The sequence below is a fragment of the Trichophyton verrucosum genome (genome assembly GCF_000151505.1).
Source record: "Trichophyton verrucosum HKI 0517 chromosome Unknown contig00275_1.f1.exp, whole genome shotgun sequence".
Classification (NCBI taxonomy): domain Eukaryota; kingdom Fungi; phylum Ascomycota; class Eurotiomycetes; order Onygenales; family Arthrodermataceae; genus Trichophyton; species Trichophyton verrucosum.
In genome coordinates, this window is record NW_003315470.1 from 18,043 (window position 1) to 41,508 (window position 23,466).

The 23,466-nt window shown below is 46.4% G+C and overlaps 8 protein-coding genes across 8 annotated transcripts; 4 read left to right on the forward strand and 4 right to left on the reverse strand.

Moving 5' to 3' along the window:
• Window positions 1-171: 171 nt before the first annotated feature.
• On the reverse strand, window positions 172-1,255 carry TRV_03244 (GABA permease, putative; the record flags this gene model as incomplete). The annotated part of the gene is made up of 4 exons (XM_003022541.1): window positions 172-490; window positions 563-740; window positions 804-949; window positions 1,002-1,255. The coding sequence occupies 4 exons, from the start codon at window positions 1,253-1,255 to the stop codon at window positions 172-174; spliced, it is 897 nt and encodes a 298-aa protein (XP_003022587.1).
• Window positions 1,256-3,705: 2,450 nt separating this feature from the next.
• TRV_03245 (RNA binding protein, putative) lies at window positions 3,706-6,840 on the reverse strand (the record flags this gene model as incomplete). Its single annotated transcript, XM_003022542.1, has 2 exons — window positions 3,706-6,507; window positions 6,589-6,840. The coding sequence occupies 2 exons, from the start codon at window positions 6,838-6,840 to the stop codon at window positions 3,706-3,708; spliced, it is 3,054 nt and encodes a 1,017-aa protein (XP_003022588.1).
• Window positions 6,841-7,677: 837 nt separating this feature from the next.
• Window positions 7,678-8,718, forward strand: TRV_03246 (uncharacterized protein; the record flags this gene model as incomplete). The annotated part of the gene is made up of 1 exon (XM_003022543.1): window positions 7,678-8,718. The coding sequence occupies one exon, from the start codon at window positions 7,678-7,680 to the stop codon at window positions 8,716-8,718; it is 1,041 nt and encodes a 346-aa protein (XP_003022589.1).
• Window positions 8,719-9,560: 842 nt separating this feature from the next.
• Window positions 9,561-11,021, reverse strand: TRV_03247 (uncharacterized protein; the record flags this gene model as incomplete). The annotated part of the gene is made up of 2 exons (XM_003022544.1): window positions 9,561-10,787; window positions 10,851-11,021. The coding sequence occupies 2 exons, from the start codon at window positions 11,019-11,021 to the stop codon at window positions 9,561-9,563; spliced, it is 1,398 nt and encodes a 465-aa protein (XP_003022590.1).
• Window positions 11,022-11,648: 627 nt separating this feature from the next.
• Window positions 11,649-13,598, forward strand: TRV_03248 (uncharacterized protein; the record flags this gene model as incomplete). The annotated part of the gene is made up of 3 exons (XM_003022545.1): window positions 11,649-11,672; window positions 11,776-13,257; window positions 13,317-13,598. 3 exons carry the CDS (start codon window positions 11,649-11,651, stop codon window positions 13,596-13,598), a joined length of 1,788 nt encoding a protein of 595 aa, XP_003022591.1.
• Window positions 13,599-14,085: 487 nt separating this feature from the next.
• TRV_03249 (uncharacterized protein) lies at window positions 14,086-14,847 on the forward strand (the record flags this gene model as incomplete). Its single annotated transcript, XM_003022546.1, has 1 exon — window positions 14,086-14,847. One exon carries the CDS (start codon window positions 14,086-14,088, stop codon window positions 14,845-14,847), a length of 762 nt encoding a protein of 253 aa, XP_003022592.1.
• Window positions 14,848-15,051: 204 nt separating this feature from the next.
• On the reverse strand, window positions 15,052-15,852 carry TRV_03250 (uncharacterized protein; the record flags this gene model as incomplete). The annotated part of the gene is made up of 2 exons (XM_003022547.1): window positions 15,052-15,317; window positions 15,399-15,852. 2 exons carry the CDS (start codon window positions 15,850-15,852, stop codon window positions 15,052-15,054), a joined length of 720 nt encoding a protein of 239 aa, XP_003022593.1.
• Window positions 15,853-16,121: 269 nt separating this feature from the next.
• On the forward strand, window positions 16,122-22,920 carry TRV_03251 (uncharacterized protein; the record flags this gene model as incomplete). Its single annotated transcript, XM_003022548.1, has 3 exons — window positions 16,122-16,726; window positions 16,778-16,914; window positions 16,967-22,920. The coding sequence occupies 3 exons, from the start codon at window positions 16,122-16,124 to the stop codon at window positions 22,918-22,920; spliced, it is 6,696 nt and encodes a 2,231-aa protein (XP_003022594.1).
• Between the last annotated feature and the right edge of the window lie 546 nt (window positions 22,921-23,466).

Sequence of the window (23,466 nt, forward strand, 5' to 3'; positions counted from 1 at the left end):
TGATGCGGTTTCAGTAGAGCCTATGGCGATACAGTTGAGGCAGACGGAAAAGAAAACGACAAACCACACCGCATTTACTGGGGTGAGGGTATATGGGTTTACTTTTGCCAAAGCTCTGTTATATGTTGTTTGTTAGTGACTCCCTCTCATTACAGTCAATGACGCACTTCCTTACTTTGAAAATGGCAAAGCGTCGTCACGAGCAAAAGCGTATGCCATTCGGGTGTCTGCTAACATAGCAGAGCAACCCGTGAAAAACTGTACCAGGACAGCAAATGACCACATGATTGTTCCGCCTGTTTTACCTCCAGCGTCTAGGAAGATCTGTGCAGCTGGGAGCCCGGTTGGTGACTTGAGAACAGCCTCAAGGTCAGTTATACAGAAGCACATGGTGACAGTTAGCATCCATCCAAAGGCTCCAAATACTACCACCGCAGTTTGGATTGCAACTGGACCTCTGACAGCAGCGTCATGGGTTTCCTCTGACATACTGTTCAAAATACAGTTAGAAAACACCTACTCAGCGAGTTTGCAGCATCTTTCAAGTAAATAGGCATCTTACTGAGTAGTTCCATCAAAGTCTGTCATCGTCCAAGCAACGGCGATGAAACCAAGAAGAAAAGAGAAAGCCTTTGAGTGCCATCCTGATCCATCGGTAACATTGGTGAACACCCAATGGGCTGACTGTTTGTTTGGGGTAAGAACAAGGAGAGCAATGCATATCCCAATTGATGCGAGGACTACACACGTCAGTTTTATATTCAAAAATTAAAACGCGGAGGGTGGTATATTGCATCACATACTGTTAATTGGTGCAAACCAAAGAATGATTCGATGCAAACTCTTTGTTGTTAAAGAGCAGATGATACCCATTATGCAAAGAAGGGCAATCGAAAGAAGAACAGTCTGAAGGGCAGTCCTATTGTACACTCCATCAATTGTTTTGTTCCTAATATAACGGAGCCGATGTACGGATGCCCTCAGCACATAAAACAACTTACGGTTTAAAAGAATAATTTCCGTCATCATCCAGATTCGAGTTCATACTCGCAGCAGCCAGTAACATCTGGCTTACTGTGTATGCAACACTCGAAACACCAGCGGTCTGGCCTAGCAAATTGCACCAGCCTTGAATCCACGCAAATATTGGGACTTGCTCTTTCGGGACTACATGTTTAGTCACAAAATACATCCCACCTGCTGTAGGATAAGCAGAAACCAGCTCTGCAACCGACGAGCCAATGCACATTGCCATTACTGATCCGATTAACCAGCACCATACGGCCGTTGCAGGTCCTCCTGCACTGAGTGGTTGACCAAAGGTCGCCGGCACAGACCCTAACACCCCCAATATCGAAATGGCATAGGATATTGTTGACCATTTTGAGAACTCACGTCTCATTTCCTGAAAAAAATCATGTTAGGCCAGAAAGTCACACTTTAGTTTCTTGACAGGTCTACCCTGCACTCCCCCAGCTATTGTTTCATTGACATGTCGAAAGAAAAGTCGCTCCGTACTTGTTTATACCCGATCCTGGCCAATAGCCGCTCGTCGTCATCCTGAATCGTTGCCATCGAGGAAGAATTAACAGTGCTGATTCCTTTATCAGCTATTTTTTTGTCACCAGATCCTTTACGATCTTGCTTGGGTGGTGTCTGAAAAGCAGTTGTTAGGTTCGAATTCATCATGACAACGATTTATTTTTTCTTTGGGCCAGTGGTTTATAAGCGCATTGCGCCGGGTATATCGTCTAGTTTCTGCAGAGGTTTGTATATTCTGACAGGACCAAAACGAAATATGAGTAAGTGTAGAAAATTCTTCGTGAAAAAAATCCTTGTGACGATTTATTCCCTCGACATGTGGAATAGTTATACAGATGTGGAGTGGTAAAAGATATGAAAGAATGTGGAATCAGTGATAAGGGAAAGCTCCCCGCTTCCCCCGGGAAATTGAGAAGACGAAGAAGTGCTAATCCCGGGTACAGGCTTGATTCAAATAGAATCCAACGTACCTCTGGGTGGATCAGTGACCTGCGGGCTCTCCGGGCCTTGATCCCTGCCTGTTCCCGCTCCCTCTTTAACGGTGGCACACCCGGGAAAGGGCTGATCAAGCTTACTCCAAGGAAAGACAAAAACCGCCCCAGGCAATCAACCAGGCCGGCGGGGATAAGTCTTACTTGCGAGTATCTTCCAGAAACAGGGCTGATAACATTAAAGCTTCTACCGGAGCCAGCAAAGTTCGAATGAATAAAGGTATACTTCAGCACAGCACAGCTAACATTGCCTGGGCGTTGGGTAAGTTGCTTTGCCTTCTGCGAACAGTTAGAAGGTTTGACAGGAAGGGCCTGTCTATTTTGGCAACCAACTGTTATACAGCAGATGTATTGAGCAAACGTGTGACCGAATGGTTGAGCGATACCTCTAGAACACCGAGCTAGTCATACCAACCCCCCAGGTAAATGTAGAATACTCACTCGGTTAGAGAGAAGCCGCCCAGGAAATTTGGATATGCTGTTCACAAAGCCATGATCCCCTTGTAACTTGGCCTGGTCAACGTTGTAGGGTGCAGCAAAGTTAAAAAAAAAAAAAAAAAAAAAAAAAAGTCAACCAGATTACCGGATATTCCCTGGTCATTTGTCGGCCTCCCTCTGCCGTTTTTCTTGGAGAAAATAGCCACGGGGTATATATTGACCAGATGTGTTGTTGACGGAGAAGAGACAAAGCTTGAGCGAGCATGCGCCCAGCGACGCCATGGGACTCCATCCTGTCCATGGGCGCCGGGGAAGAGAAGCCAGACAGCCAACTGTCCGTCTGCTTAAAAAGTTGTACTTGCGTTCAGTTTGAAACGGACGAGATAGATGTGCCATCTCCAACACGTGGGCCAAGGGTACAATTTTAGGACGTCAACGTTTTCGTGGCTTGATATAAAAGCCGGAACTATCCCTGCTAGTCGACCAGTTAGTATATCCGCGCGGAAGGTCAGCCAAGATAAGTATGTCATCGAAACTCGAAACAACCTTCCGTTGTACTCCGTATAGCGAATTGATACTGTCTTTGAGGTCGGACGTTTGTTCCAAACTTCCCTATCGCTGCCATGATTATCTGTTCTTTAGGATCACTTAACCAGGTACGGTACGCATAAGCCAATCATGCGCTGCCTTGAGGATCATTTGGATAAGAGAATGAGAATGACGTGTTGGAGATAACTAATTAACTAACTAACTAACGAGTTAGTTAGCGCAGAAACAAATCTCCACATGCACTCACATTCTGGGAAAGCTGCTATCTTGCTGCTCTCCAGGAGGGCTACCTCTTTGATAACTAACTTGTTGGGAGGGAAGACGGAAAATAAACTTTTAGAGTTTACCACATCCGATTGGAGGAACCGAGTCTTTTACCATTTTGTCGAATGGGGGGAACTCGTCTACTCGGATAATTTAGATCGGACCTCGAAAGAGTCGGGAGTTGAGTTAATAAAAACACCTGCGGTTTTTGCGTGTCAAGATTTAGGAGAAATTCAATGATTGCTATACAGAAGTGAAATCCCTAATTTGCTACCAAATATACAAGCGTACAAATGAAAATGGACTGACTGCTAGTGTGCTGATACCCAAAACCAAAAATCGACAAAATAAACCAAAAATGTCAAGCGATGGTACATGGACTGGAGCGCCGCTGCTCGTTATACATAGACCGGATTCAATTTCAAAACTGCACATGACGCTGCTCATAAGCCTTTCTCTCCTCCTCGATCATCTCAATTGCGTCTGCCAGGTCTCCATTAGCAGCCTCGGCGAATATACGGAGCCTATTAGCATCTTGAGATCTATCGTCGCCGAAACCCAAGGCTCTCAATTGTGATAGACAGAGTTCTGTTGAGTCGTTTGATGATGCTTCAATTACAGCTGCCGTCGGAGCTTCGCGGGGGAAGGTTCCAGGAAGGTCCGAAGGGTTTTCACAGGCAGCGCTAATCTCTGCTAATTCATGGCTGCTAAGAGGTCTTTGTGGGTAAGGGTTATTTCCGAAAAGGCTTGGGCGCGGTCTCCGCACACGTTCCGTTGCACTTCGACGCAGCCCAGGCACGTTTGACGCCAGAAATGGGGATGCGCGGTGTGGATTGAATGGGCTGGAAAGATCCGATAATACTGGGGGATTGATGTGGCTTGGGCCATGAGAGGTGTCATGTTCGCTTCGACTTTCATTAGCATTGGGCCTTGAAGGTATGCTGCTCTGGCTATCTTGGTCCCATGGCCATGATCCTGGGATTCGACTAGGAACTGGAGGTGCTAACTGTTCTCCAGTGCTAGCAAGGTTAATGTTATTTTCATAGGTAGTGCGAGGCCTGGGGGCTGGCCGATCCGGGGTTGGCCAAGGGCCGTGCATAAAAAGATGCTGCTGTTCGAGCTGTTGCATCGAAGGGTACCGACTCAGTCCGCAGCCATCGTCGTTAAGAGCAGAAAGGAGACTAGCCCCAGGGTATGTATCGGGTGGTGTTGGCCTTGTGCTGAGATTGTCGGTACTTTGAGATGCAAAGAGTGGCGGATATCGTTCGGCAAGGTTTGCCTCGGATTTATCAAGTAATGCGGTGTTTGGTTGTGTTTGAGTATTGCCGTGCACCTCAGGAATTGGGATAGCGGCTTGCTCACATAGGGATGACGTTGGAAAATTTTGCTCCGAAGGTACGATATTGCTAGTATCATTATCTAGTTCACTCACTGGAACGAACGATGGAAAACCGGGCCTCCTGGTATTAGTTGTCAAGGGTGGAAGTTCGGGGGTAGGGTGTTGGATACCAGTGCCAGACGACTCGGCGGCATTGCTTGACTCTGGGAGTGAATGCTCATTTGCGGGCTCAACGTTAATGGTATAGTCACCAATGAGTTTTCCTCGAAGCGCTTGTAGTGCTGCATCCGCAGCGTAGGTAGAAGGGAAATGAACATAACAGAAGCCGGCATGCTCGCCTGTTAGACTATCTCTGGGAAACGTCACAGTCCCGACGAACCCCTGGCTTGCAAGCACAGAAATAACTGAATTCTCTGTGGCGTCTGGAGGTAGGTTACCGATAAAGATGTCTTTTGTTGCAGGATTAACTGTTTCAGGAGCTGACGATGCGTCCGTCGTGCCTTTGTTAGCACTGTTATCCCGTGGCTTGAGACTTTTCTCAACACCTGCAATGAGTGAACCGCCGATATCCCGTATGTCGGATGCAAGAATCCGCAAATTATTCAGCTGAGCAGTAACCACTTTCTCTGCTTCGCTGGTTGCAATTGAGGATGACCTTGCCGATGTAGCGGCCTGTTGCATAGCTCCTGCTAAAGTTTGAATATGGCCCCCCATGACCTGCAGGGTTTCGTGGATGGTTGCTTGCATCTGATCGGGGATCTGATGATGTAAGTCTGTAACTCTCTGCTCAACCTCAGGCAACCTGTCTGCTAACTCGGCTGTAAGGATGGATACTCGAGATAGGAGGGATTGGAAAGACTTTCCAAAGACTGTAACAATATGAGATATCGCTTCCGAGGCCTCTGTAGCCTGGCGTGAAGTCGGCTGAGCATTATTGTTCTCTGACGGCCCTATTTCCGGCCCTTGCACGGCTGTAGAGGCTGAGTCGGAAGTGGATTCCTTAGCTGTTGCTGCTGCTGGCTCATCAATAGGCTTAGGATGTGACTCCAATCCTGAGTTTTGTGCCATGAGCCGGGATAGCTCTGCTTCAAACTCTGATAAGAGTGGTTTGGGGGATGCTTCAATGGGGGATTCTGGGCTATCAGGCTCCCTTTCTCTTATGCTAGGGGAAGGTCCAGAAAATTGATGAGTTGGTTTGTAGGTGCTCCAGAAATCTCCAGAAGTACCAGTCGTATGGCCTTCTTCTAGTTCTGGACGATACGAGCCACGCCAGTATGCCTTATAAATTTCGCGCATACGTTTCCCAGCAGCATACGCCTTAAGAGTGTTAGTTTGTCCACGTCTAATTGATATCTGGAATAGGCAATATACCTGCTTCTTCCCCTCTTCAGTGATAAACTTCCTTTCCGTCGAGACACCTTCACCAAATGATTCAAGCTCCGTATCATGGTTTGGACCATTCCATATACCAGATGATGTGTCCTTCATAGGATACTGTTTATTACTTCCCATATTCGCTACTGCACCTAAACAGCATTCATGCTGTCCTGAAGGGGCGCTCTCATTCAGGGTATCTGCTTGAACAACAGATGGTTTGTTTGTAGCGTATGGGGGATCTGGGGACCCAGTCTTCAGGCAGTAACTCGCATTTGAGCGATAACCAGTGCTTGGGGATATTAGCTGACAGGACGGTTGCCCCGAGATACTGTTGGTCACAGTTCTCAAACGAAAGTTTCGCCAAACGTCTACCACTGGCAGAGTTTGTTGGATCTCAAATGTATGCATAACAGGGTCATTTTCAGCGTTGAGTTTGCTCAAAGGCAGGCGATAGCTATTTGGTAGAAGTTCACCAATAAGCTGCGAAAGTTCTAATGATGAGCCGACCTAATAATAATAGCATCATCCAGAGTCAGTACAAAAAAGTGCAGAAGGAGGAGAAATGTTAGATATAAAGGAGCTACTTACAATCACGGTTTCGCCATCATCCTCATCCTGATATTGAAGTCTGGCTTCCGGAATTTGCTCTATGGTCCGGTCATACTCGTTTGCGGTGACCTGGACTACTCCATCGCCTTGGACTTCGAACTCCGCCCTATACTGGTTATCCGGACTTAGGATCGAAGCACTATCAGACTCGAGACCATCATCGTTTCTAGAACGGCGTCGCCGGTGTAAGGGGTGTCCAACGATGCCCTTTATACGAAATGGTGGTAGCATCTTGAATTCCAAAAGCTATGTCGGGACGGCGGTTTGCCAAAGGAATAGTAGTGACGCCCTGGAGATGGGAACATTAACAAAATAAATGCGACGGATATACTGCAGCCTGGAAGAAAGTACTAGCGCATGTATCTCAACTCAAATCAACGATACGCAGGGGTGATGTTAACGGGCTGCCTGGTCCAGCCAACGAGGAGAATCTGACTGCCTGTTCTGTATGCGTGGGCTGGGGCGAATTCACGCCACCACTCTGCCGGAGTATCTCGCCCTGCAGGCTTCACCGGAGGCTTACGTAGCTGTACGCAACGGCACGGCAGCGAAGCAGTGTTCGACGCCTGTACGGAGTATCATGTGCAAAGTAACCGATGTAGATGTTGGATGCCCGCCGTTGCCAGGCAGCAGCAATACCGGGGCGCAAGTTATGTCGGTGTCGTCGTTCCCCCATATACGAGAAGCGACTCCGACGAAGTTCAAGTTTCTTTTCTTTTTTTAAGGCGGAGCAAAAGTCTAAAGTCCCCCAGTTCGTCATAAGTACCTAATTAGTCATTCATTAGTCATTAACATTCGGATATACTTATTACCGAGGACGAGAAGCTCTCACGTGACTACAAGATGCTTCCAGTTGGAAGGTTTGGCTGCCCGATTGGGGAAGAAGGCGAGGATGGACAAACAGTCAAGACGTACAACAAGTCAACAAAGCCGAGACAGAGGCTGAAACTGCGCCGCGACTCCTCGAGAGAAAGAAACTCCTCTTGTCCGTCGCCTTACTTCGCTCGCCAAGTCCTGCCTGATGCGCACCTAGGTGACCGCGAATAATACGCACCCGGGGTGGTTGCGATGCCAAACAGCAAACCGTCACAGACCTTGAAAAACCATGTCAATCAGAATGTGAAGCAGGTGGTCCTGGGGAACCTTCAATTTAAGGCGTGGTTCGATTCGCGTTACCCTGAAGAGCTAGTGAGACCTGGCGATGGAACGCTGTACGTCTGTCGGTGGTGTTTCCGATATACATGCGACAAGCAAGCATACTTAGGCCACATGCCCACATGCACAAGCAAGCATTCACCACTCGGTACCCAAATCTACGAACATGGCGGATATTCAGTGTGGGAGGTCGACGGCGAGGACCAAAAGCTCTTTGCTCAGAACCTGTCTCTCTTTGCGAAGCTGTTTCTGGACCACAAGTCCGTCTTCTTCGACGTGTCCTCGTTTTTATACTATCTTCTCGTCTATACGAATCCTGCCGATCCGGATGACTACCATGTACTGGGGTTTTTCTCAAAGGAAAAGATGTCATGGGATGCTAATAACTTAGCATGTATTCTCATCTTCCCACCATACCAACACAAGCAACTGGGCAAGCTCTTGATGGGTATTAGTTACAAACTGAGTGCGTGGGAATGGAAGGATGGAGTTATTGGTGGACCCGAGAAACCTCTTAGTGAGATGGGCCATAAGAGCTATGTGAGGTTTTGGGAGGAGAGGATGGCTAGATTCCTCCTTCATGTAAGCTCCAGCGGAGTGAAGGACGAGCAACCCAAGACCAGTAACGCAAAACCACCGCCTGCAAAGAAATATAGGAAGAAGCCACCTCGAGAGCGGATGTCAATTCAGGATATTGGGCAGGCGACTGGTATGTTAGCCGAGGATGTCCTCACGGCCTTGAATTCAATGGGAGTTGTTCAAGCAGAGAAGAAACCTGTGAAACGGAAACGAGCCTCACAGCCGGAAGGTGATGATGACCTCCCAACTGCGGTCATAAAAAGGTCCAATGTCCTGGAGTGGTCGAAGTCGCACAAGGTGAACTTACGGGATCCCGTCCATGATGAAGGATTCGTAGGGGAATGGGCCACTAGCAGTGACAAGGAATCGGATTGAAAATGGCAAAAGTGACCATCTCAGTAACCTTTTTTAAAGGATAAGGAAAGAGAGTTTATCACACATACTCTTTCCATTAATATGGGGGTATACTCAGGCATGAGTAAAAGGTATGTGCCCTACCACAATATACATCTACCTCCTATTAATATGATACCACTAGTGGATATTACCTGCGAATGCGGCTTATAATAGGCTTATGTTGAATATCCCAACATTTTAAGTGCCTCAGGGTGCACCTCTAGCCCAGGTGTTTAGTTATCCAGTCGGGTCGCTCCGACTACGAAAACTAACTCTAACTCTATACCTATCGGCTTTACCATCACTTTACCTATGCGTGATATCCAATGTCCATGCATATCCATTGAATACTCTTGGTCGGTGTGGTTTGCTTACTCAGTACAGCGAAGCCTTTTCCTCAATTTAAACATGGGTTTTCAACCGGGAACCGATAATGCGAAAGGATCCAAAGGATTAAATGGGCATATATATATTGGCGAGCACGTGTACTAAATTTAGCTGATATTCTAGCTTAATACCAACATCTAGCCTGCTGGGGTGAAACGCGATTGAGCTCTGCTATCTGGTTTTGGCTTTGCTAGCAACATAGCTATGGCTTTGGCTTTGGCATCTGGGTGGGCTACATCCTGTTTATGGACAATGCAATGGTTTATTCATTATATTAAGCCGTCTGCGCACTTGATATACTACGTGGTGGAATATAGATAAGCTAAAAAAGTGTGCGCAAAGTAATCTATTTTTGGCATTATCCTAGAGGACCCGAAGGATATCTAAGCACAATAGGCCCCGACGATTAACTTAACCTTTAGAAAACCACGTTTTTACTCTTCCATTCCCTGTGGACCGCCTTGTTTACCCATCTGTCTCGCCTTGAGCAACTCGTCACACAGAAGCAAGTTGGAGGCAATGCCGGCACTAGAAGCAATGCAATTCCTTAATACCCTGAATGAATCAAAGACACCCTCCTGGACAGGATCCATGGGGTTTCCAGTGACAAGGTCTAGACCGGCAATGTTTCCTTCCGAATGTTCGTCTTGGAGGACAGCGATTGATTCTTGGATGTCGTGACCAGAGTTAGCAGCCAAAGTCTTGGGAATGATGAGTAGTGACTCCAAAAAGGCGTCAACACCAAACTTGGATTTGCCCTTCACTGTCTTGCGGAACTCCGCTGACTTCAGGTGTTCAGCGCAAGCGATCTGGAAGGATCCTGCTCCTGGAACAACGGCCCCGTCAACAATGGTGTTGTAGACTGAACGTAGTCCGTCACGAGTTGCTTCCGTAATCTGGGTGATGGTGTGTTGGTTTGGACCTTTGATAAGAAGAGTCACAGACTTAGGGTCCTTAACCTCCTCGATGAAGGTGTACTTTTCCTCACCAAGCTCATGCTCGTAAACAAGGCCAGCCCAGCCGAGGACATCAGGTGTGAGGTCGTCAACACTATTTTGCGCAGTACCACCGCACACTAGTTGTAGGCGTTCCATGTTTCTCCTCTTTGCTCGGCGCAGAGCAAGAATGCCGTTCTTCACCAGGACATCCAAACTCAGGGGGTCGATACCCTTTTGATTAATGACAACAAATGACTTCTTGGGGTCGTTTCCACAGACCTCCTTCTTCAAGTCCACGATTTTCTTTAGTTTGGCGTCAACAAATTTGCGCTCGCTTTCCACAAGCTTATCCCTCTGTTCGGCAGTCGAGTAGAAAAATCCGGAGTTGATCTCGGACTTTTCATATTCTAGACTGACGTTGAGAGTCAGGATAAAAGCGTTTTCTACTCGCTTGGGCATATCAGGATGACGCGCTCCGTGATCCAATGCAAGACCTCGAATGAGCTTAGTATCGGAGGCAGTGCGGTGCTGCATCTTCATGATCTCAATCATATGCAAGTCTGGTTTAGCTGGGGCCTTGTATATCGCAAGGACGGCATCAACAATGGCGGGTGTCAATTTTTCTGCAAGGGTACGGTTGAGTTTTGTGGCAAGAGATGTCCGCGCTACTGATAGCAGGAGCTCCCGATCGATATTTCGCTTAAGTTTGAAAGACTCAAGGAACTAGAAATATGCAACGATTAGCTAAAGAGCCTATGAATGGAGGACCTTGCAACGTGTACGTACCTTTAGAGCTTCATCTTTAGCAATCTCGTATCCGTCAGTAATGACCCTAGGATGTAGGCCTTCAGAAATATGTCGATTAGCTTGTTTGAGCAATTCTCCAACAAGCAAGACCACTGAAGTGGTTCCGTCGCCAGTGATATCATCCTGTGCGGTTGCTGCTCTTGCAATCATCACCTGAAACCCCGCATATCAGTACGTGTATAGTCCGTGAAGAAAAAATAGATTATATTACCGCTGTGGGATTTTGAATTTGCTATATCAGATTCAACATTAGCAGTTGTAGCGGTAAGCGAGGGTGAAAACGTCTTGACAAACCATTTCTCGCAGCAGGACATTCCCATCTTTTGTAAGCTTAATCTATATACCCGTCGAGTGAGAATGCTGCCGCGGCATATAATTGAGATAAAAGGAGTCAAACGCATACCGATCCTGCGCCGTCGACAAGCCTGGATTCATTATCACCACGGAGTTAGTCAACAGTATATATTTAAATAATGTGCGTAGAAACCCCACATACATCTTAATGGTGCCAGAAGGCCCTAGATTGGATTTGAGGACATCTTGAAGACCTTCTCCGGCACTGATATTGACCTTTAACGCTTCTCCTCTCCGCTATATATTTTGTTATTTATCGTGTCCCCTAATATGGTGGGATAGAGGGGGGGGTTAGAAGTATTACCCTGGACTCCGCCTTTGGGTTCAGCAACTGTGTTGCGGACATGGCGACAAAGATAGAATTCCCGTATTAAAAAAGACCTTCCGCCTGAGCCTGGACAAACCTCGACAATCCTCGTAGAAATGCTGGTAAAACCGCTTCGCCAGGTGTGTTCTTTTCGTTCCGCCAAAGAATCTCAAAAGTGCCAAAAGTAAAGTTCAAGCTTGAAGCTCTGCGCACATTTCCCTCTCGGCACTAGCGCGTCCACAGAGACAGCGAAGGAAAAAAAAACTTCGACTTTTTTTGCTTCTTGCGATTTTTCCAGCTTCAAACACTCCAATCCAACGAAGCTCGTCGAGCCGCCGCCAATTGACGGGAATCAAACTGCTTAAGGATACAGTTGCTCTCTCCGACATGGCGGACTTTCTTCTCTTCGAGGGCCCCGTGGGCTACTCGCTTTTTAAAGTTATTCACAAGCCTGATTCTGTCGGAAACAGACTGAAGGAGGTTCAGGCTGCTAACCAGGACCTTGCGAAATTTGGGAAAATGGTTGAGGTCGTTAGTTTCTTGCCTTTCGAGTACGTTTTTTTCCTCCATGTTATCCGTTTCCTTCGCGTGCTAATATGTGGTAGGAATAATAAGCAAGCGCTCAGCGAAATTAACGACGTATCCGAAGGTGTTGCTTCCGAGACGTTAATCTCGTTCCTTGAACTCAATTTACCAAAAGCGAGCAAGAAAAAGAGTGTGGTGATGGGTGTCTCTGATAAAGGTCTGGCTGGTAGCATCAAGGCGGCGTTTCCCTTCGTAGAGTGCGAAACTGGCGACACCAGCGAGGTTGTTCAGGATATGCTACGAGGGATTCGAATGCACTCCGGAAAGCTTCTTAAACAGCTCCGTGAGGGTGATATCAATACTGCGCAGCTAGGTCTTGGTCATGCCTACTCTCGTGCAAAAGTCAAGTTCTCGGTCCAACGCGACGACAACCACATCATCCAGGCTATTGCTATTTTGGATCAATTGGACAAGGCCATTAACACTTTCTCTATGAGAGTGCGGGAGTGGTACTCATGGCACTTCCCGGAACTGGTTAAGATTGTATCTGATAATCACCGTTACGCTCGCTGCGCCCTCTTCATTAAGGACAAGAAAGACCTCTCTGAAGATAAGCTCCACGATCTAGCTGCCATTGTGGATGATGACGAGGGTATCGCTACTAGCATCATGGATGCCGCCAAGCATAGTATGGGTCAGGATATCACAGGCACAGACATGGAGAATGTCATCGCTTTTGCCGAACGAGTTGTTAGCCTTGGAAATTATCGCAAGAACCTCCATGCATACCTGGTTAACAAGATGAGCGTTGTTGCTCCTAACTTGGCCACCCTTATTGGAGAGGTTGTTGGTGCTCGCTTGATCTCTCACGCTGGAAGTTTGACTAACCTATCTAAATACCCTGCCTCAACCGTACAAATTCTTGGTGCTGAGAAAGCCCTTTTCAGAGCTCTTAAAACCAAGGGCAATACCCCCAAGTACGGTCTTCTATATCATTCCTCTTTTATTGGCCGCGCTGGTACCAAGAACAAAGGTCGCATTTCACGGTTCCTCGCAAACAAGTGCTCTATTGCGTCAAGGATAGACAACTTTTCTGAGACACCATCCACAGCATTCGGAAATGCTCTTCGACAACAAGTAGAAGAAAGACTGGAATTCTACGCCTCTGGAGCTGCTCCTACCAAAAATGAAGTTGCAATGGTATGTAGAGATCGACTTTATGATACCATTTTTACACTGCTGACTGCTTTACTCTTTAGAAAACTGCTATGGACTCTATCCTTGCTGATATCGAGGTTGACGGTGACGGTGATGAAGATGTTGAAATGGAAGATGTTGACAAGGCTGAGAAGAAGGAAAAGAAGGAAAAGAAGAAGGACAAGAAGGAAAAGAAAGAGAAAAAAGAGAAAAAGGAGAAGAAAAAGGAGAAGAAAGATAAGGCGGCCGGCGCATCTGATGCTGAAACTGATGCTACGCCTAAGAAGAAGCGGAAACACGACGCAGAAGCTGGATCCGAGAAGAAGAAGAAACAAAAGAAGTGAGCCTCTATAGGTTGGAGTCTTTGAATGGCGTTTTAGGAAAGGATATGTCTAGTCCCATGTCTATCTGTTTATATGGAAGGGTTGTCTGATTTCATTTTTGTGTATACTTACGGCATCATCTCGTTCTTAAATGGATATCGGTGAGCATTCATTCTCCCGTCTATTTTCGTCTTTGCATTCTATCCCTTGAAGTACTTGTAGGCTTCGCTTAGTAAGCTTCTCCATATAAAAGGAACTTCTTGAACTTAGGCAGGCCAAACAGACCTAACTATCACAATATCAAATATCCTGCAGTCAGAATCATGGAAAAGCTCACATATTCCGGCGCAAAGCTACTCAAACAACACTAGCTGGCACTGGTTAAGCTCATGCAAATCATCCTAATCCATGGGCATGACGCACATTTGGTGTCGTACCTCCTGAGTGGCTTTATGAAATGAGTCTGAAGCAGCTTTCTTAACAGCATTACATAACTATACCCTGAGAAATGGAACAGAGAGTGCTATCCGTTCATAAAAAATCTCTAAAGCGCAAACATGACGAATCTGATCTTAGCGAAGAATCGGTTTCTCCTCTATCAAGTCCAGATCAACCTGATGAAGAAGGCAAACCTGAGATCATTGACCAGGCTGATGTGAAGCCACCTGGAGCTTATCTTCATGGAAATGTTGCTAATAAATTTCGGGATCTTGACATACGATGTCGAACCACTAATAACGAGGAACTTCGACATCACCCTCCCCCAGAATATGACATACAGCCCCAAAGTTCAGAAATTCCTCCAGAGCTTCCCACACACGGAAAAATTTCTAAAACAAGAGAAAATGGCGATGATTCCAAGCTGCTATATTCTACCGCACGGTCAACATCGTTTACCAATGAAGCCACTCCGGAGAAAAAAGACCCGGCGTGCCTAGAATCACCGCCTCCTACATCAAATGGAAATACTGATGCAGAGGCCACCGAAGAATCATTGACCTGGGATGAATCAGAAATCACGGGTCATCATGCCACAGATCCTAATGACGATGGATATGGCCTTAATGGAATCGGGTTCAAACCATCAGCTGAAGTGGCGTGGGCTAGGTCCCAGCATCGAAAGGATCAGGTAGCTGAATGGAAAAGACGTATGGCGAGTGAGGCACGCGAAGCTCGTAGTAGGCGACGACAGAAAGACGAGGACATTTGCAATGCAAGCTACATAGCAAAAGGCTCCCCTAAGCAGAAACGAGTCAAATTTGATGCTTAAGCATTTGTATAAAAGATGTTTTACAGATTATCAACATTAGAGAGGGGTTTTTGGAAAAGGCGGCTATTTTACAGAGATGAATAATGCTTATGCAGACGTCTACCCAAATGCTATACCGCCGCCAGTCGCATTTATCGTCCTGGAATGCCCGCAACCCAGACGCCGAGACTCCCAAGGGATATAAAAATGTCATGGCCCAAACAACTACCAGAATTTATAATTGGATGGGTTCGTCCAGCTCTTCCGGCGTGCCTCCTCTGCTTTCCGGGCCTCTTCTTCCTCGTGTAACTTCCTGGCAGCTTCTCTCTCCTTTTGTTTCTTGAGCTTGAGCTCCCTCATGAGCTCTGCTGCTTCTTTCATTCCTTCGCGCTCAATGGCTCTCTGCCTTTGGCAGTATTCGTGTGCAGCCAACGATACAATTGCAAAAGAGCCAACAGCCCAGTTACTAGCACTCCATAACGACTTGAGACCTAAGATAAAGTTAATCTCACTTGTGCCTTTCTGTCATCATCAACATATGCCAATCTGCCTTTATAATCCCGCTTTCGTACCTCCAAGTATAGCCCTCAAACCGCCAACACCGAACCCTGTGCCTATTCCCAACAGAAGAGAATCTCGCGCGCAAGGTGCTTTGTATACCGATGCAAACTTCTCGAGGGACAGCGATCTTAGCGAATCCATAACCGTGACTTCCTTTGGTTTACCGCCCGCAGAATTATAGGTGCCACCAGGCATTAAATTGACCGGTTCTTTGGGATTTCCCAGCTCCTCCCATAGCTTGCCCACTTGCGACTTGGATATTTCATATTTCGTCTTTCCGTCCGCCGTAGTTGGCTCTGCCTTTGTAGGAGCTTCCGCCTGTGAAGCTTGATCCCGGGAGTCTGCTGCCATGACTATCTTTGTTGCTCCGAGAGATGACTTGTTGTTACCTCCTGCCGTCAAAAATTCTTCCCCGTCTCTTGCGTCCCTGGGAGAGAAAGCTTCACGCATGCCAAGGCGTGGCATCTGAAAATGGAATATTTACCCGCGCCGCTTCAATTAAACAAACCTTAAGAAACGCGACGAAACGCGCCAGACGCGATTAAATTGATATCTCAGAGTTTCTTCCTCGACATGAACTTTTTTGCCATAAAGCGCTCTCTTCTGGAAGGGTTGTTGCTTTCTTTCGATGCAGCCTCTTTAACACTGCTTCTTAACCTAATGGATTTGCTGTAACCTGGCGTTTTTCTTTCTCTGCACATTTTTAATCATACGATCGTTGACGCGAGCCGAAGATGGCCCGCCGACCAGGCAAATATGGCAACAATTACAGATCGCAGTCGTCGTCGTTTATACCGAAAAAGTCAAAGACCATTGGTGTATCGTCCTTACGGTCAAGCGAAGCGACCTCTCAGGATGAGAAATTTCAAGCGTTGCGTATTGCAGACGGGATCGATGAGACGATGGGATTTGCACGATATGAAGCGGGGAAGAAGCGAATCGGATGGCTATGCAACATGCATAGTACAACAATTGAGGATCCAAAGGTACCCGGTGGCCGAGCGGCAGTGGAATTCTATTTCCTCGAAGAGAACGGCGGCAGTTTCAAGGCGGCTGTCGAATATGATCCTTATTTCCTCATAGCTACAAAGCGAGGACATGAAGCAGAGGTAGAGGAATGGTGCAAGCGGACATTCGAAGAGCTATTGAAAGGAGTAAAAGTGGTGGAAAAGGAGGATTTGAAAATGCCAAACCATTTACTTGGGTATAAAAGGAAGTTTTTGCAGTTGAGCTTTGCCAACGTCTCAGACCTGCTGGCAGTACGAAAAACCGTCTTTCCCATTGCCGTCAAAAACAGAAAAAATGTCAATGCGATGGATACCTATGCGGAGCTTGCAAGGTGAGTACTCACTTCGATTGATCTTAGGGAGTGCTAACCTAACATTGACAGTGCAAACGCTGGGTTTGATCTCTTTGATGATGAATCCAATAATCGCGGACAAAACTCACTGCAAGATGCTGCGGACTACATTGTGGATATCCGAGAATATGATGTTCCATACCATGTCCGTGTCTCTATCGATAAAGGTAATTATTCTGAAATGATACTTAGTGGTTGACTGTGACTAACGTAATCTAGACATCCGCATTGGAAAGTGGTACACAGTTCAATCAATCCATGGACTTATAACGTTGACCTGCCTCGAGGAAAGGCTGCAGAGAGCCGACCCCGTCGTTCTTGCATATGATATAGAAACCACAAAACTCCCCCTGAAATTTCCGGATGCTGCTATTGATCAGGTTATGATGATATCATATATGATTGATGGACGCGGTTACCTGATCACAAATAGGGAAATAGTCTCTGAAGATATCAACGATTTTGAATATACTCCCAAACCTGAATACCCTGGCCCTTTTACGATCTTCAATGAACCGGATGAGAAAGCCGTACTAGAACGTTTCTTTAGCCACATCAAGGAAGCAAAGCCAAGCGTTATGGTCACTTATAACGGCGACTTTTTCGATTGGCCCTTTGTCGAAGCACGAGCAAGTGTCCAAGGGATTGATATGTATGCTGAAATCGGCTTTCGAAAAAACAGTGAAGACATATACCAAAGTGATTATTGCGCTCACATGGACGCATTTTCGTGGGTAAATCGTGATAGTTATCTCCCACAGGGAAGCCGTGGTTTGAAAGCTGTTACCGTTGCGAAGCTGGGATACGACCCCGATGAGCTTGACCCGGAATTAATGACCAGATACGCGAGCGAACGGCCTCAAACACTAGCCGAATACTCGGTTTCCGATGCGGTGGCGACGTATTACCTGTATATGAAATATGTTCATCCATTTATCTTTTCACTTTGCACCATTATCCCGCTCAATCCAGACGAGGTCCTTCGAAAGGGCACTGGAACCTTATGTGAAATGTTACTGATGGTCCAAGCCTATCAGCACAACATTATATTACCCAACAAACATACGGATCCAAACGAATCGTTTTATGAAGGTCATCTTCTTGACTCTGAGACTTATGTTGGAGGCCACGTGGAAAGTATTGAAGCTGGTGTATTCCGCAGTGATATCCCTGTTAATTTTACCGTTGAGACTGGTGCTATTGACGAACTCCTTCGTGACCTCGATGCAGCGCTCGAGTTCAGTATAACCGTGGAAGAAAAGAAATCTATGGAAGACGTGGTTAATTACTCCGAAGTCAAGGCACAAATTACGGAAAGGTTGCTGAATTTGAAGAATTGCCCAAATAGAAATGAGAGACCATCTATCTACCATTTGGATGTTGCTTCTATGTATCCAAACATCATGACTACAAACAGACTACAACCAGATTCAATGATCAAGGAGTCTGACTGTGCTGCCTGTGACTTCAACCGACCCGGTAAAACCTGCGATAGACGCTTGCCATGGTCCTGGAGAGGAGAATTTTTGCCAGCAAAACGTGATGAATATAATATGATCCGACGAGCTGTTGAAAATGAAAAATTCCCTGGAAAGACAAAGAACCACCCACCTAGGAGTTTCGAGAGCCTTGACGAGAGTGAGCAAGCCACAATTGTGAAGAAACGGTTACAGGAATACAGCAAAAAAATCTACCACAAAATTCGCGAAACTAGAACTATCGAGCGTGAAGCTATCATTTGCCAAAGAGAAAACCCTTTCTACGTTGATACCGTCCGCAACTTCAGAGATCGAAGATATGATTTCAAGGGTAAACAGAAGGTCTGGAAAGGCAAGGTAGAATCTCTCAAGTCTTCTGGAGCTGCGAATTCGGAAATTGAAGAAGCAAAAAAAATGGTTGTTCTCTTTGACTCTCTCCAGCTTGCCCATAAAGTTATTCTGAACAGTTTCTATGGCTATGTAATGAGAAAAGGTTCTCGGTGGTATTCTATGGAGATGGCTGGTGTTACCTGCCTGACTGGAGCACATATCATTCAAATGGCAAGGGAGCTAGTTGAGCGGATTGGACGGCCCTTAGAGCTTGATACAGATGGTATTTGGTGCATGTTACCAGGCACTTTTCCAGAGAACTTCGTGTTCAAACTTGTAAATGGCAAAAAGCTCGCCATTTCATACCCCTGCGTTATGTTGAACCACCTAGTTCATGGTCGATTTACAAACCACCAGTATCAGACCCTTTCGGATCCTTCTACGTTCAAATACACAACTCACAGTGACAATTCCATCTTTTTCGAAGTCGACGGCCCTTATAGAGCAATGATTCTACCAACCTCAAAGGAAGAGGATAAAAACTTGAAAAAGCGTTATGCTGTGTTCAACCACGATGGATCCCTTGCTGAATTGAAAGGGTTTGAAGTCAAACGAAGAGGAGAGCTTAAACTTATCAAGGTGTTCCAGACGCAGATTTTCAAGTTCTTTCTCGAAGGATCTACACTTGAAGAGACATATGGGGCTGTGGCTGAAGTTGCGAACAGATGGCTGGATGTTTTGGATATGCATGGGTCAACGCTAGCAGATGAGGAACTCATCGATATGATTTGTGAGAATAGGAGTATGTCCAAAACCATTGAAGAATACGGCGGTCAAAAATCTACATCAATCACCACCGCCAAACGGCTTGCTGAATTCCTAGGGGAGCAAATGATAAAAGATAAAGGGTTAAACTGCAAGTATATCATTTCTGCAGCACCCAGAAACTCCCCTATCACGGAACGAGCTGTGCCCGTTGCTATATTTTCAGCCGAGGAAAATATTAAACGGTTTTTCCTGCGCAAATGGCTGAAAGAGGACCCTGGAGATATGGACCCGCGTACCATAATTGACTGGGATTACTACCTAGAACGATTGGGATCTGTGATTCAGAAATTGATAACTATACCCGCTGCTCTACAGAAAATTTCCAATCCTGTCCCAAGAGTTGCTCACCCAGATTGGCTTCAGCGACGGATCAATACCAAAGAAGACAGGTTCAAACAAAAGAAAATGACCGATCTCTTCACCAAAAATCCACTAGCAAATATCTCGACAAATATTATGGATCATCGTATTCCTTCTACCGGTGATATTGAAGACATGATGCAACGTCGAAGTCAGAAACCAGGTACACAGTTGGGGAACAAGCTCATTCAGAAACGGAAAGCCCCAGGAGACAACACTACATCCCAAGACCCTTTTGCCAGTCTCCCACCGGTAATGCCTTCGATAGATAAGAACTATGAGGACTGGCTACGCTACCAGAAACAGAAATGGAAGATCCAGAAACAAGCACGTCTCCGTCGCCGCAAGCTCTTTGGTGCTAAGAAAACCGCAGCTTCTGATTCAACTGGCAGTTTCTTCCGAAATCAAGCTGAACTGACTTACGTCAATACCTGGCAAATATTACAACTCAGGGAGACTAGCAGCCCGGGTGAGGTGAGAGCATTTGTCCTAATTGATCGGAAAGTGCACACCATTACTATCAAAATCCCACGCCAGATATTTATCAATTTCAAAGACGTGGATCTTCCAGATGTTGATATAACTGGCTGTTCTGTGCAGAAAGTCAACCACACGCTGCCAAACGGCCACCCTTCCGTCCATCTTTTCCAACTGAGCATGCCGGAAGAGACATATCTGAGAGAAGCGTCAAAGATATCACTACTACTTAACCACCCAAGTGTTGAAGGAGTGTATGAAAAGAAAGTGCCCTTTAACATTCGGGCCGTCCTCAAACTTGGAAACCATTGCACCTTCGATGAGGAGCAGCGAGGAGTTCTCGGCAAAGGTTTGGAGCGTGGCTTTGATTTATCAACTCTTCTCCCAGCCCCGGAACCGGGTGTATATCTTGAAGGAGCAGAATTTCAATACGTCTTGCTCTATCATATAGTCTCTGGCGAGCGCGAGATATTCTCAATTTTCTCCACCAAATCTAGAGAAGCTCACATTGTCACATACACAAAACAGAGGGACATACAAGGGTTTCCCAATGTCGACAAAATCTTCACAGAGGCTCTTCAACGGAAAGTGGACGAGCAAAATAGTGAAACATGGCAGCAAGTATTCCAGTACCAGGATAAGCTACATTTCAAGACTACACAAGTTACAACGAAGCGAAAGGCCCACTTGGAAGTTGGTGACATTATTAAAAAGTTCCGCAATGAAAATACTATGCCACTGATGGTTGTAGTCCAGTCACCCAAAAGTCGGCAGCTTCCACGTCTAATACCGTCTTTAAAGGATTATCCCATGGTATCTCTCAGATCCAATGCTTCGGATAATGAACTACCGCCATTGGGCTGGCAACCGTACGCCGCAAGACAAATCGTGGTGCATTATCTGGCGCTGGATTCCTGGATCAACCACTTATTGGGGTTTGCGAGATACGGCAATGTCCCGATTGGCAATTTGGAGAAAGATGACCCTAAACACTTGATTGATATCCTTTATGCTCGGCAGCTCGAGCAGAACAATGCAGTTTTATGGTGGTCTGCCAGTCCTCTTCCAGATCATGGCGGATACGAAAAGGACAACATACTTGGTCCGCTGAATTCGGTTGAGATGACTTCTGTCAATATAGCTGGTGCATATTCCACCGTTTGTATTGAACTCGAGGTTCGAAATCTTGCGATCAATACCGTGCTCACGTCTTCCCTTATTAGCGACCTCGAGAACAATGAACCTGCGTTACTCAATCCCACGGCTCCAGGAGGTCAACAAACTATTTCGGACGGATCAGGTGTTTTGTATTCAGACACTGCGTTTTCTGCTGCGGGTATACTTGTATTACGAGATATGGTGAAATCCTGGTGGAATGAAGCCTGTAAGGGCAATGGCATGGCGGACGTAATGGTCCAGCACCTTATTCGATGGGTGGATAGCGCTGATTGTTGCTTATATGATCACGCACTGCATCAGTACATGCAGATGATTCTAAAAAAGGCTTTGCAACAGCTTATCATGGCCTTCAAACGAGTTGGGTCCAACGTTATCTACGCAAACCCGAACAGGTTGATCCTTCAGACCACGAAAGCTGAGGTTGGAAACGCCTACGCCTACAGCAAATATATCCTTCAATCTATCAAGGAAAAGCCATTATTCCACTTCCTTGACATTGACATCAAGGAGTACTGGGATTACTTGATATGGTATGATCAGTTCAATTACGGAGGCAAAGCATGCCAGGAGGTTGTGGAGGCCGATAAGCAAGAGCTGGAAGCCATTATGAACTGGCAGATTTGCAGATTTTTACCCACCCCCCTGCAGTCCGTGTTTGTAGACTGGATTGTGGAGTACGTCGAGTTAATGCATGGGCTCAAGAAGCCTGCTACGGTGAGTGGTGGAGCCGATGGAACTCCTCGGCAGACACAGCTTCCATTCCGACCTGAAGACGAGAGTGAGAGCGTCGAGATAACCTCCGTGTTGAGCCAATCGTTCTCCAAAGCACTAAAAAAACAGGTAGCCGGCTTGATTCGTCGACAGCGCGACGAGATGCTGCACCCTGAGCTTGCCTCTGACTATGATTTCCCTGTACTCCCTGGAGCAATGTCTCCGAAGCATGAACGTAACCCAACCCTAGTGTTGGTTAAATATCTCATGCAGGTCCTTGGGCTGTCTAAATATACAGCATTGGAAGTGAGACTTCTCCGCCGAGATCTCCTTGCCCTATTCGACATCCGCGAGTTTAGTGATGAAGGAAAGTTCGAAAGCCCAAGCTCAAGCCTAGTTCTGTCACAGATAATATGCCACAATTGTACTATGGCCCGGGATTTGGATCTCTGCCGTGACCCCGAATTGCTTCCTGAGAGTGGAACGGAGAATAAGGTGTCGACAACTCTTCCTCCATGGACTTGCCCTTACTGCTCTACTGAGTACGACCGGCTATTCCTGGAAGAGAGGATCATTGGCGAAGTTCAGGGCCTTGTGATGGAGTGGCAAGCACAAGACCTCAAATGCGCAAAATGTGCTGGTATAATGATTAATCCATTCATGGAACACTGTTCATGCAGCGGTGAGTGGGTTGAGACAATCGACAGGCGTGCCACGGAGAAAAGGCTTCGGGTATACAAAAGCATAGCGGATTTTTATGGTTTCAAGATGTTGTCTATGGTTACGAAAGGCGTTTTGGAAGGCATATGAGCGGGATGGTCATGATATCCATGATAGTCAATGTTAGATATTTGATCTAGAGCGTGGCTGGCTCTAGGGATGGGTTTGTTGCATGAGCTGTGTTTTATGTATTTACGTGCTGGCGTTCACGGAGGCAAGGAGATGCGGAAAAGGGGTTTAACCATTTTGCCTTTATTTATCACCCCTGCATTCCTCGTCACATTCAAGGTATATCTAATATTAATGGCTATACGGAGTATATATATGTATGTTGTATACATAAGGTACAAATCGAGAGTCGTCTCCTTTTCCCCTTTTTAGCCTGTCCAGGGCTTGTCCCAAAATGGTGTGGGGCAAAACTCCGCCGCGACAACTTCCAACTTGTCGAACCACTCGAGTCCACCAACCCTTAACAGGTCGGCTTTACCTTATACTCCCTGTTATTCGACTGCGCAGCCTGCGATTTTCTCAGAGCTATAGACAGATTCTCGTCTTTATTGTTGGTTTTTGCTTGTGGGAAACACTCCTGCCTTGGTCGTTAACTTACCCCGCCTGCGATCACACCTCCCCCTACGG